The following is an 11,608-nucleotide window of genomic DNA, read 5'->3' as shown; positions in this document are numbered from 1 at the left end:
GGGGGGCGCTCCGGACCCCTGCCCCCCCCGCCCAGCGAGAGGCCCCCGCCGCCCGTCAGAGACCCCCCCAGCCGATCAGGTAGGGAGCCGGGGGGCTGAGGGTCCTGAGCTTGGTGGGGGTTGAACAGATGGGCACGGTGGGATGAAGTGACGATTATTTATGGAAAGGGGAAATTTTCGGTTTGCCCAACAGTGGCGTTGGCCGTGCCCCTTGGAGCGTAACCCAAAATCTTCAGCTGGCCTGCCCTGATGCAGCCCTGCAGGTGCTTCGCCTGCTGTGACCCAGAAGGAGCACCGTCGGATCGCTCTGACTGGGGCGTCGCTTTTTCGCCATGTGCGATGCACAGAAGTGCTGGAGGAGCACGATGCGGCGTGGGGCAGCCCCTTCCCCTGCGAGCTGCTGCCATGCACGCACCTGCTTTGCATGGGCAACAAACAGTGCTGTTAGGCACAAGGGATTCTGCAGTTGGAAATCAGGGTTTACGGGCACCACGGTGGCTTAAGGAAAGTCACTGCGCATCACCAGCCTGCTCACGTGCACTTTTGCAAATCTCAGTAACTTTCGTTATAATTACTGTAATTAAAAGGGTTGCAAACGGGGGTTTCCCCATTATGTTCTTCGACGCAAAGAAGCTGTTTTATCTAGCTTCTGATAGGTGACAGCATTTGCCTTCCTGAGTCAACCAGCATGAGTTAATGGGCGTTCTCGTGAATGGAGGTTTGCAGAACCTGACCTTCTGCGTGTTGGGAGACACGAACACTTACAGCCAAATACAAATTATTTTAATGAAAGACCTAGCCAACAGTTGTTAAATGTAATGGCAATTGTTACAGCGTGCCTAACTCTTGTTACTCACCATATGCAGGTTTCAAATGAGGCTAAAGATAGAATTGTCTCCTTTGAGTTATTTCATAATATACTTTGTCCTCTGTGACAGCTATTGTTCATAACTTCTAAGAGTTGCACATCGTAACTTAGCTCTCTTAATACCTGATGGTTCTCCCTTTGGAGGTGAGAGAACTTAGGCACAAACAGCCAGGCCCTGTAACATCGGGAAGGAAGAAGCATTGCCACAGAAGGCAACGCTGGGAAGCTCCATAGAGTTGCCTTTCATTTCATCCTTTGGAATAAAAATCTGGAATCATCTCAAACCCGCACAGTCCCGGACAATAGAGATGAATGTCATGGGAGCTCCCATAGGTGACAGCCATCCGTGTTGCTTTCTAGCTCCTTGAACCAGCCTGGATCTCCTATAGCACAGCACCTGCAGCAGCTGTGGAGCTACAGAAAATACTGGCCCCAAAACTGTGCTTTGTGGAGCTGGTTACCAGCCCAAAGGATGGCACAATGCCAGCGCAGCCTGCAGTAAACAAATCAGAGAAATCTTGTCCCGTTTGACTGGGAGCATGGATCAAAGTTGCAGAGAGTGCAATTATTCAGACACTTCCAAGAACTTCTTCCGTGATGGCCTCTGCTTCCACCGGTGCTTTCCTTGTTGGCTCTTTTCTGAGGCAGATGGTTTTAGCAAATCTGCACTACCTTTCTGCTGGCTTAGTAAGTAGAAGGAAGTCGTAGCAATAAACTATAAATGTAAATACTCCTGTTCTGAAGCGGTTCAATATAGATGATGGGGTTTAGGTAGGTTTAGAGAGAGAGCAAGCAAAACTATGCTGAAAGTTGCTAAATGCTTCTCATTCTTAGAAACCATTCCCTAAAGGCAAATTTTAGTAATTTGTGAAAAAAGAAGAGGAAAAAAAAAAAAGAAAAAAAATCCACAAAGTACAGCATGTTTCTTGAAGCATGTTTCAATGCTTGTTGCTGGAGACACAGTATCTGCTGCTCTCTTTTTCAAAATGCACGTCTGTAGCTAATTTTCATTAGGACGAGGAAGCATTTCATAGAAATGAACATAATTGTCAGTTGCCCAACTGTGCCAAACAGAGGTAGCGAGACCTTTGAACACGCATAGCCCTCCACACCCTCTGCTTCATCTCCTCGTGTCCTAACCATGGGTACCTCTCTCCCTGGCAGCAGCAGCTTTCCTGCCTTTATTTACTGGCTTCTCTCGGAGAAGTGCTCTTCCCCTGCCCTCAGGACAGCCCTGGTCCTGTGTTACGTGGGCTGTGCCTTTGTATTTGACCAGTCGCCACACCAGTTACTCAGATACACGGACACTGGGAATGCCAGTCTAGGTGTGAGGTCTGTTTCCAGTTTAGCGGGAGGTGGATATGCTCCAGCTACTGAAAAACCTGGCATGCAGCACTTATGTTTATAAATGAGCGAGCTGATGCCATGCTGCTTAACGCTGCCACTTCTGGGCTGAATTCCCCTGTGCGCCACCGCAGACCCTGGCTGTGACACCCAGAGGGGACCACCCCTACGGACAAAGAGCCTCTGAGGGTAGCAGAGCTCTTCTGCTACACGTCCTCTTGCCTTGCAATGGTACATGGAAAGGAAATGGGCTATGGTTTGCACCTCCATAGTACTCTGAATTCCAGCTGTAACTTCTGCTCGTTGTGGCTGACGTAATTTAGAGTCGTTTAAAAGTGGCTTCAAGGACCAGCACCTCTAGAGAGGCTTCTGTAGCTGAGGGAAATGGGAATATGGGCACTGAGGTGTATTTGTGCTTAGATGTGCCCTGCTCCCCTGATCTCTATTCTTCAAATCAGCACCAACTCCCTGGAGAGCTCTGGAGAGCAGGGAAGTGGGTGCTGAAGGTGATTCCTCCTTCGGGCCCCAGGCTAGCCCACACTCTCCGGTTTGTTAGCGGGAGGCTGTGGGATGCAGGCAGCAGCTTACCACCGGCAGAATAACCCCTGGTGCAAACAGTGTTTGTGTGCTTGCCTCTTGTCTTGCTCCAGGCCCCCTCCCACCACCTCCTCCCATAAGCAGGAATGGAAGCACTTCAAGGGCTTTGCCTGCTGCTCCCCAGCTGCCCTCCCGGGCAGGGCTGGACAACCAGAGAGGTGCACCACGACCGCCGCTTCCCCCCGACCGGCCGGGCTCAGCAGCGCCGCCGCCACCACCACCGCCTTCATCAGCTGTCAGAAACGGCTTCCAGGATGCAGGTGATGGTAAGCCATCCTCCCAGTTGTTTGCCTTTGATAGAGACCGTGTAGCAGCTTTTGGCCTTAATACGTCAAAAAAGGTTTGGGATAGAGGCTTTGTTTCTAGTGCAGACCTTTGATTTCTGGCCAACAGAGGTGTCATTTGGGTCTCGATTAACCCTGACAAGTAAGAACGGAGTAAATATGCCATACATAGAGCAGAACTGCAAAGTCGTCAATACAGTCTCCAAAATAACCCTTTGAAAAATAGCATGGAAAAAAAGAAACGTATTCATCATGCTTTGCTTTGCTACAATGCAGAAATAAGGCCTAAGGGGATTGTTCTGACTCTAATACAAATTCAAACTGTAGCTACACTAAGACTCTTTGGAAGTCAGAACAAGTTAGATGATGACTCAAAAGCTGAAAGCTGAAAAACAGATGAGGGAAGAGATTGTCAGAACACTGCTGAAAATGTCAAGTATCTCTCTTTTTGCTAGTGTTTATTGAAAAGGTGAGGTCCAAGATTGCTGTGTTTTAAAGGTTCATCATGCTTTTCTTTTTAATTGTTTTCTATTTGCAAAGGACAGATAAATCTTTCAGCTAACTATGGGAGGCCAAAATTGGTATTTCTAACATTTATAAGGTAGAAAAAGCAAGCAGAAAATAAAACTGTAACTCACGCTTTTGAAGCATCTTCACATATCAGATAAGGCAGGTGGGTCACAGACACGCTTTTTCCTACACAAGTCATTTGCAGGGTTCAGAACCTGCAGCTCCTTTACACACTGGTTTCTAATTGCAACCATTGGGAGTAAACGTAGAAAAACTGGATCCCAGCAAATAACCACATGTACAACTACTGGGCAAAACTTACTCAGCTGTTCATTACATTATGCAATAAAATATAACAATATTGCAAGAAAGTTATGGTTGCAAAGTCCTGAAGCAACCAAGTGAAGAAATGACAAAGTTTAAGATAGCCCACACTTTCTTCCTTGGGCCTCCAAATTCAAGTGCGGAACAGAGCTCTGTAAACATTTCCTATTATTTCAGTGAAGCAACTGATCAGCTTGCTTTATTCTTTAGAATCCTATAGACTCAGTAAGTACATCAATAGGGCCCCTGTAGTCTCAAGAGATATAGTTTCAACTGATATTTTTCCATTTTTGACACTAGTTACGTACAGGTTTCTCTGTCATCATAAATTCTATCATAATGGCCCCAAATTTTCTTTTTCCTGTATAAAAATTAAGAAAGAAAAAACACCACTTATAGGTCAGTGTGCTTTTAATGATGCTTTTGAGCTCTGTATATCAACAAAGTATGAATATCAGAAAATTCTATACACAGGAACAAAATACTGTTCTGAAGTAGGAGTTACTAAGCATTTCTGGTAACATGTATGTATGCGTGTGTGTGTTAAAAAAGCAGATCTATTATAAATGGAAGGGAATGTAGCACTTATTTCAGTGGAATTACGGCCATTTTCCTGATCTGTGATTTTGTGTTAAATTGGCTAAGAGATCAGTTAAAGTTAATAAGAATTTTCATTCTCAAACTAACCTAAAGCATCTTCTTCCCTGACTTCCCAATAGGATGCTGGTTCAATACTCAGCTACGTAAGCATTTTGCAATATAAAACATGTATTAAACATGATGTTAATGTCAATTTACTTTCCTGAAGCTGTGTCACAAAGCTAACAAGTAAATTGCATGGGATTTCTTTCAGATGAATGGGAAAGCAGATTTTCTTTTCACCCTATATCTGATTTGCCACCTCCAGAGCCATATGTACCCGTGAACAGAAGTTATCCCAGTAAACTAGCAAGAAATGAAAGTAGAGGTAAGTTTGTTCCACCTCTGCCGTTGGAATTTCAGCGTTATCATCCTAAAAACAATGTGGATGGGGAAGAGACTGGATGCTGAGGTTTCAAAACTTCTCAGGCCAACAGCCTGGTCACCCTTCCCCACCACAGAGAAAAAGCTAAATGCAGGTTTGCAGGCACAAGCCCTCTTAAACTTGTATTTGAGGGGGGAATTGTTTGGTTTTTAAGTTGGAACATGTATTGTAAGAGACCACCTCTGCCATTATAGTTAGCCCTTCTGCTACAGGCAGCCAGAACCACAAAATCCCCAACGACTTCCTCCTCACTTCCAATCTAAGTTCATGCACAACTCATTTATTCTTGTACCAACATCGTTCTTGAGTTTAGTTATCCTCCCTCCTTGGTGTGTTAAACCCCTAATATTTTTTAAGACAACAGTCATATCCTCCTCTCAGCTTTTGTTTTGCTGGGCTGATTAAATCAGGATGTACTACACTCTGCTTCCAAGCTATGTTCTCTGATCATCAGGGTTGCTTCTGTATACATTTCAGTTTGATTTTGTCTTTTTCAGTCAGTGTTACATGCTGTTCCAGTTCAGGTCTCAACCATGTCTTCTACAGGAGCATAAATGTTTCCTATCTTCATTAGTGGTATTTTGCCTGATACAACCAAGGATCAATTTACTTCTTTCACAACCAGGGACATCGATGGTTCATAGTCATCCTGTAATCATCTGTACACTCAGATGTTTCTCTCTCTCTCCTGTTTCCAAATGATGAGGTTTTGGTTTGGAGCAGAAATTCCTGTTAGTCTCTGACCCTTCACTTTGCCCTGTTAGCTTTCATCCCATTCGTATTACTCCATGAAGAAAGGCAAAGTAATATATGTGCATTTTTTATGTTTCCTTTCATGAGTTTGCAATGAAAATCTTCATACAGGGAAAAACATGAAGAGCTTTGAAATGGTACTGTGTTTAGAACTTGCCACTTTCATTGAAATTTGCATGTGTTGCAAGTAGCACTGAGAAGGTATGTGTTCACATAAAATAGTAAGGCTAACAAGAGCTATCAATCTGTTTTAAGAAGGGGACAAAGGACTAAAATACATATGCTTTCCAGACATTTGGGGATAGCGTTAGTTAAAAACTTGCTTTTGCACTGTTTGAAGTTCTGATGTTGTTTAATAAACTAACCAGAAACTCTACAAAGATTTTTTAGTAAAATGGCCAGGCAAGAAAATGAGTAGACCTTCACCAGTTACTGAATTAATGGCTTGGATGTAAACTCCCACTTTAAAAGAAACCAGGAGGAGTAACACAAAAACCTTTCTTTCTCTTTTAGGTGGCTCTGGCCGAAAAGAAAGAGGTGCCCCCCCGCTTCCGCCTATACCAAGGTGAAATGAGTTCTGGCCCATCTTTGGGCGACGTCTGTTTTCAAATTTCCTTAGAGTCAGCTCTCCTGTCCACATCATTGGAAAGTTGTCTGGTTTGCTTTATTTCCACTTTTGGCTTGTCAGCTGGAACAAACTTCAGTCTCTATTACAGAAGTAATAGATGCGGCTTATGAACTATAGTTGCTCAAAGCTATAAATTTTATTTGCTTATACTGCAGGCTGTCATGAAAGGCATTTTGTGGACCATACACAGCATACGTGCATCATGCTTACCGTGTCCAGCCCTGTCCCCTTGAGAGCTCCAGAGGAGGTCTGGCTTTGAATTTAATGAGAGCTGGAACAAAGCTGTTTCATTCACTTGGGTACAGTGGCTGTATTATTTGAATTATAAAATACAATCTATTTTCTGTATAAAAAACAGTTGCTGGGGAAAACCGTGTAGCCAAGAGTCCCCTGGATCCTTCTTTGCATGCCTAACTTGGCCCATCTGCTTCTGCAAGCCATAGACCTACTGCACGATGACCAAGAGTTCATCCTAAACCTTTTCACTTCAGCTTAGCCAAGCAAATCTTATTTTAAAACAATAGATAGCACATCCCGCCCCGAGAATGGAGTGTGTCTGGCCTTGTTTTATCTGCGGAGAATCTTCCAAAGAAAAGCACAAGTGAAGAATTCAGCAGCATAAAAATAACTTCTTTTTAATTCCTCTTTCCTTGTTTTTTAATAGTGTTACACTGTTAGTCACCTAATTCTTTCCTACTCTGATGCGGACCAACCCACAGTCATCCGTGTCCTGGATTATTGTAATGCCCTTTACCTGAGACTGCATGCGAAGAGTCCTCAGAAAGTAGTCTTGGTGCAAATGCAGCAATTACTGTAGTTGCAGGCTCCCTCCGTAAAGCATTGCTAACACCAGTGCTCCACAGACTGCTTTCCAGTTGTTTCTTTGGTACAATTAAATGATGGGGTTTAACTTAAAAAGCTTCCTGGGGCTTAGGTCACAAGTCTCAGAGAGATTGTATTTGACTTGTGTTACAGAAGAGCAGCTGAGGTCAAAAACGTGCGTAAGTGAAAGCCCTTTGATGTAGTGGAGGAGGTCTGGGGTTTGTGCGTTCAAGTGGGAGCATCAGCTCCAAAATTTGCTGTCTGCACTGGTTCGAGAGAAGCGGGAAGATTTGGCCTTCTGAGTTTACCATGAAGCCTGTCCTTTCAAACTTTGCCGAAAGGAGTCTCCGCAGAGAGCTGCAAGGCTTCCATTAATAGAAGAGAGAGTGAAGTATTCTAACATTGTGACAATTGGTTAATATGTTTAATGGCTTTTGAATTTTGTGTATGAGAAAAGAGTTCCTCGTATGAGTGCATTTTACAAATGGATCTAAACGCATATAAAATGCCTTTGGAAATTAGAGGAAGATTATAATTCTGGATTTGAAATATTGCTGAACGATAGCTCTTTGTTAACTGGACTTCTGAAGGTTAGCTCTGAAAAATTTCTCCTCTGTCTCCTCAACAGTTTCTGTTTCTTCAACATACTCCTTGGGATCCCTACCCAGTCTGTATCAGCAGCCATGCTTCACAGGGTGTTGCTCAAAAAAAAAAAAATAGAAAAACTAGTCATGTAGATTAAGAAAATGTTTCTCTAGCATGGGAGACATGATCCTAAGTATGCTCTGTAGCTAGAATGAGGTCAGTCCTTGAAAATCTAGGGAATTTAGCCAAAGAGAGTCTGGACCCCACTGAAGCGTTTGTGCATAGGGCTTTTTGCTCTGTCAGTGGGCATGGAGGGGCAGATCCCCTTTCTGCCCAACAGCCTGGGCAGTCACAGTGAAGGGGATGAGAGAGAGTTGGATTTGGCCAGATCAAATTTAATTTGGCCTTTTCAGTGTTTGTTTACAAACTCGTTAGCTGTGACAGCATTTGATTATGTACCTGTCTTTTACATTTTTATATCTAATGACCTATTTCAAGTTACTATTTATGGTCTTGAACCTGCAATTAAATGCGCAGGCGCAAAGATGTATCTACATCTAATTGCAGGATCGTGGCTGTAAGAGTTTCTTAAACAGATATTAGTGGGACCTCCATGTGACAGGTACACCTTGGGATCAAACCTAGCGCAATACTGAATTTGTATATGTATTTTATGGATGTCACTTAAACAAAGTGCCTGTCTCTTTGGGATATTATTATGTGAATAGAAGTCCAAATAAGATTTTTAGGATAATAACTTAAAGGATAAATTATTGTATTCATGTTTTTAAACTGAAGCACTTACAACTTTCTAAGGAACAACATTCTGAATTTAAGAATACAGTATTTCAGTACCTTGACCTGCCAAATCCTTATTAATATCCAAATAGCTATGCAGCCAAAAAAAAAAAACCTCTAGAAACTATACCTTTTTTGTAACTTACCTGCTTCCAGCATGACTGTTTTACTTTGAGTAAGTCAATGAAAATGCTGCACGTTGTTCTGCCGACTCTCTGCATCATTCGAAATATCCTATATCTGATCTTTTGAGCAAGGTTTTCTGACCAGAAATTCTGGACCACTACCAAGACTTGGCAAACCAGCTTCAGTCTCACTTTAAAATGTGCTGTGTAAAAGGCCCTCAGTCAACAAGCCAAGAAACCTGAGCTGCTTGGGTTTGAGCACTTCTTTGTACTATAGAAACCTCTTCAGAATGGATGTTTGGCATATATGTAAAATAGCTTAACAGTGCAGAAAGAGGTATTTTTTCACCTAACAACAGCTTTACTATTTATACCTTTTGCTATAAAAGTCCCTAGAAACATTCCAGAACAGTGCAGCATTTTATCATTCAATATATTGCTTCATATATCAGTAGCTAATTAGAATATCATCAGTATTTATTTCACTATGAAGTGTTAAAAAAGAAGAATGCAAAACATATTGAACCAGTGGTGCCTTATGACTTTTTTTGTCAACTTTTCTGTGTCTCACTAGAAAAATTAATAGGCGTTGCTCTTCCAAGTCCTAATGTAAATAGTGCCAACAGTAGCATTATGCAGCGTTTGAGCCAAGTCCTGCTGTTGTAACGTGCTCTGTCTGCTAACTTCAGATTGAGCTCAGTGTACGGAGAGACTATTGGATCAGTCTTTAGGTGAGATGTCGGTGGGCACTGGTTAACCTCACAATCAATTGTTGGTATTGCTCTGGAAATTTAACCCTTTCCCAAAACCAGTGTCTCACTTTGCAGTCCATACAGCCCAGCTGACTTCAGCGTGGTTGCATAGGTTATTAGAGGACTAAATTTGATTCACTGCTCGCATATAAGATTGAGTGGGTTTGTTTCAATGGCATTGTATTATAAACCTTCACACCTCAAACTATCTTTTTATGTCATCACTAGACTCGCATTGTGTGACAACAGCCACGGATATTCATTTTTGTTTAATTCAAGTCAGTAAATAAAATGGGAACAACTTTTGTACCATATGGCAATAATTTCTGCTCAATATTTTTGGAAGAAAAGCACATGTTATGTTTGTTATGACTTTCTGCACCAGCCAATGGGAGAAGAGGTCACAGTGATTAACATTCAGAATTGTTAAAGGAAACGCAGCTTGTGATTCAGGAAGCATGTATTTCTGTAAATGAACTACTTAAACAAGGTTGCAGAGTTCTTGTTTAGAAGCCGGCATTTCCCAACACTAGAAGGATCATAAGAACGATTTTTTTTTCTGCAAGACTGAACTATTAAAGTTCCTTAAATTGTCACTTAAAAAAATGGACGGTAGTTTCTCCTTGCAACAACAACTGTTTACATGTCACTTGTAGAAGTAGGTCTCTGTTGGAGCAGAGGATGAGGGAACTAAACTGCTATCATGCTTCACATATATTGTAACACAACAATTTTGTATGCAAAAGTATGCAAATAGAAGGGGTACTTTTTGCCTTGGAAGCAAAGAATGGAGTTGAATGATCCAGCTGGGATTATTTCAAGCAGAATGTCAAATGTCAAGAGACCTAGAGGAGGCCCCTCAGCCACAGGAAACGAGAAGAGCGCTCAAGGAAATACAAACCCATTGGCTGAATGTTGCTGTCAATACTAGAGTACAAATCACGATATAAAATGCATGGACGTAATACCACATCACAATAGTGTGAACACCGTTGTCTCACAGTCAGGTGCAAACAACCTGTTATGGTGGTACATTGACTCTGTATGACATATATTGTATGAACTTTCATCTTTCAAACGGTATTCACCAGAAAATAAGGAGAATCTCTTACCTAAGATATCCGATAACACATTAAGTGTAGCTAGTTCATGGAATGATTCTTCACGTACATTAGGAGAAAACGGGGATCTTCTAGCCTGTAAGGTAGAAGTGTCTGGACCATTCAGTTAAAATGTAAACCTGGAGCACTGGCAAAAAGGGGAGTGTTGGAGTTAACTCAGCAGAAGCAGGGCACACGTATATGTTCTTAGTGAGTGAGTATGCAGCAGGTAGATAGGCGGACTAAAAGAAAAAAATGGAAACGGCACGTCTTAAAAAAGGGAGTAACCCTTCAGTATGTTGCCATTTTGAAATACAGTTTGTCTGTGACAAATGTTCTTCAGTGTAAACTAATGCATGCAAAGGAAGACCTCTAAATTTGGACTTCCAAAGCCACACGACTATGAAAGAGAGAGAAACATAACTTAAAACATAGGCTGAGCAGAAAGCAACATGTTTTTATCAGATGCGTAAAGTTTGAGCTTTTTATAAAATATTAATCTAGTTCTGTGAATATTTTTTTGCTTAACATTTATTTTGTATGTGATTTTGTTCTCCTTATTTTTCTGTCCTATGCCAAATAAATTTTACTTTTATTTAATTGGTGGTGCAGACTGTTACATTGAGAACAACCACAGTTGCTTCCTTGACAGAAACACACTTCGGCTTTAGTAGGAGCGTAACAGTGAGCCTGGCGGGAGCTGGGATGGGTTGTTCTCCTCCTCTCCTGCCTGCCCTTGCGCAGCAGCACAGCGGTGATGCTCGGAGGACTTTGGGCCTCCATACAGTGAAGATTAGACATCTGCAGATAAGGAGAAATAATGAGTTTCGTTTAGGATAAAGAATGATTGAAAATCTGTGGTCAGTGATGCTGTACTTGTAGATGGCTGTTGTGTGAGCTATGGGCATTGGCTCTTGGCAGGGCAAGCCAGGCACTTGCCATGGGGAGGTGACATGGAAAATCACTCTAGTTAAACACAGATTTTTGTTCCTCTTATCTCCACTCACTAGGCAGAAGGCTGCCAGAGAATATCAAACAAATGAAACCCTCCTTTTGACTTTGGAGCCCTGTTCTTAATCTTGGATGTTAACCTT

General features: G+C 42.2%; 1 protein-coding gene across 1 annotated transcript in view; it reads left to right on the top strand.

Annotated features, from left to right (window-relative positions):
- WIPF1 (WAS/WASL interacting protein family member 1) overlaps window positions 1–11,045 on the top strand; it is a 36,713-nt gene extending 25,668 nt beyond the window's left edge. Inside the window, exons 6-9 of the mRNA XM_019471873.1 lie at window positions 2,096–2,193; window positions 2,863–3,075; window positions 4,781–4,894; window positions 6,218–11,045. Of these exons, the coding sequence (XP_019327418.1) occupies window positions 2,096–2,193; window positions 2,863–3,075; window positions 4,781–4,894; window positions 6,218–6,273 (481 nt within the window). The 3' untranslated portion in view covers window positions 6,274–11,045. The remainder of the gene's footprint in view (window positions 1–2,095; window positions 2,194–2,862; window positions 3,076–4,780; window positions 4,895–6,217) is intronic.
- Window positions 11,046–11,608: the final 563 nt, after the last annotated feature.

Source organism: Aptenodytes forsteri, unplaced genomic scaffold, assembly GCF_000699145.1.
Source record: "Aptenodytes forsteri isolate BGI_AS27 unplaced genomic scaffold, ASM69914v1 Scaffold257, whole genome shotgun sequence".
Lineage (NCBI taxonomy): Eukaryota > Metazoa > Chordata > Aves > Sphenisciformes > Spheniscidae > Aptenodytes > Aptenodytes forsteri.
This window is presented reverse-complemented; position numbering and strand designations above follow the sequence as displayed.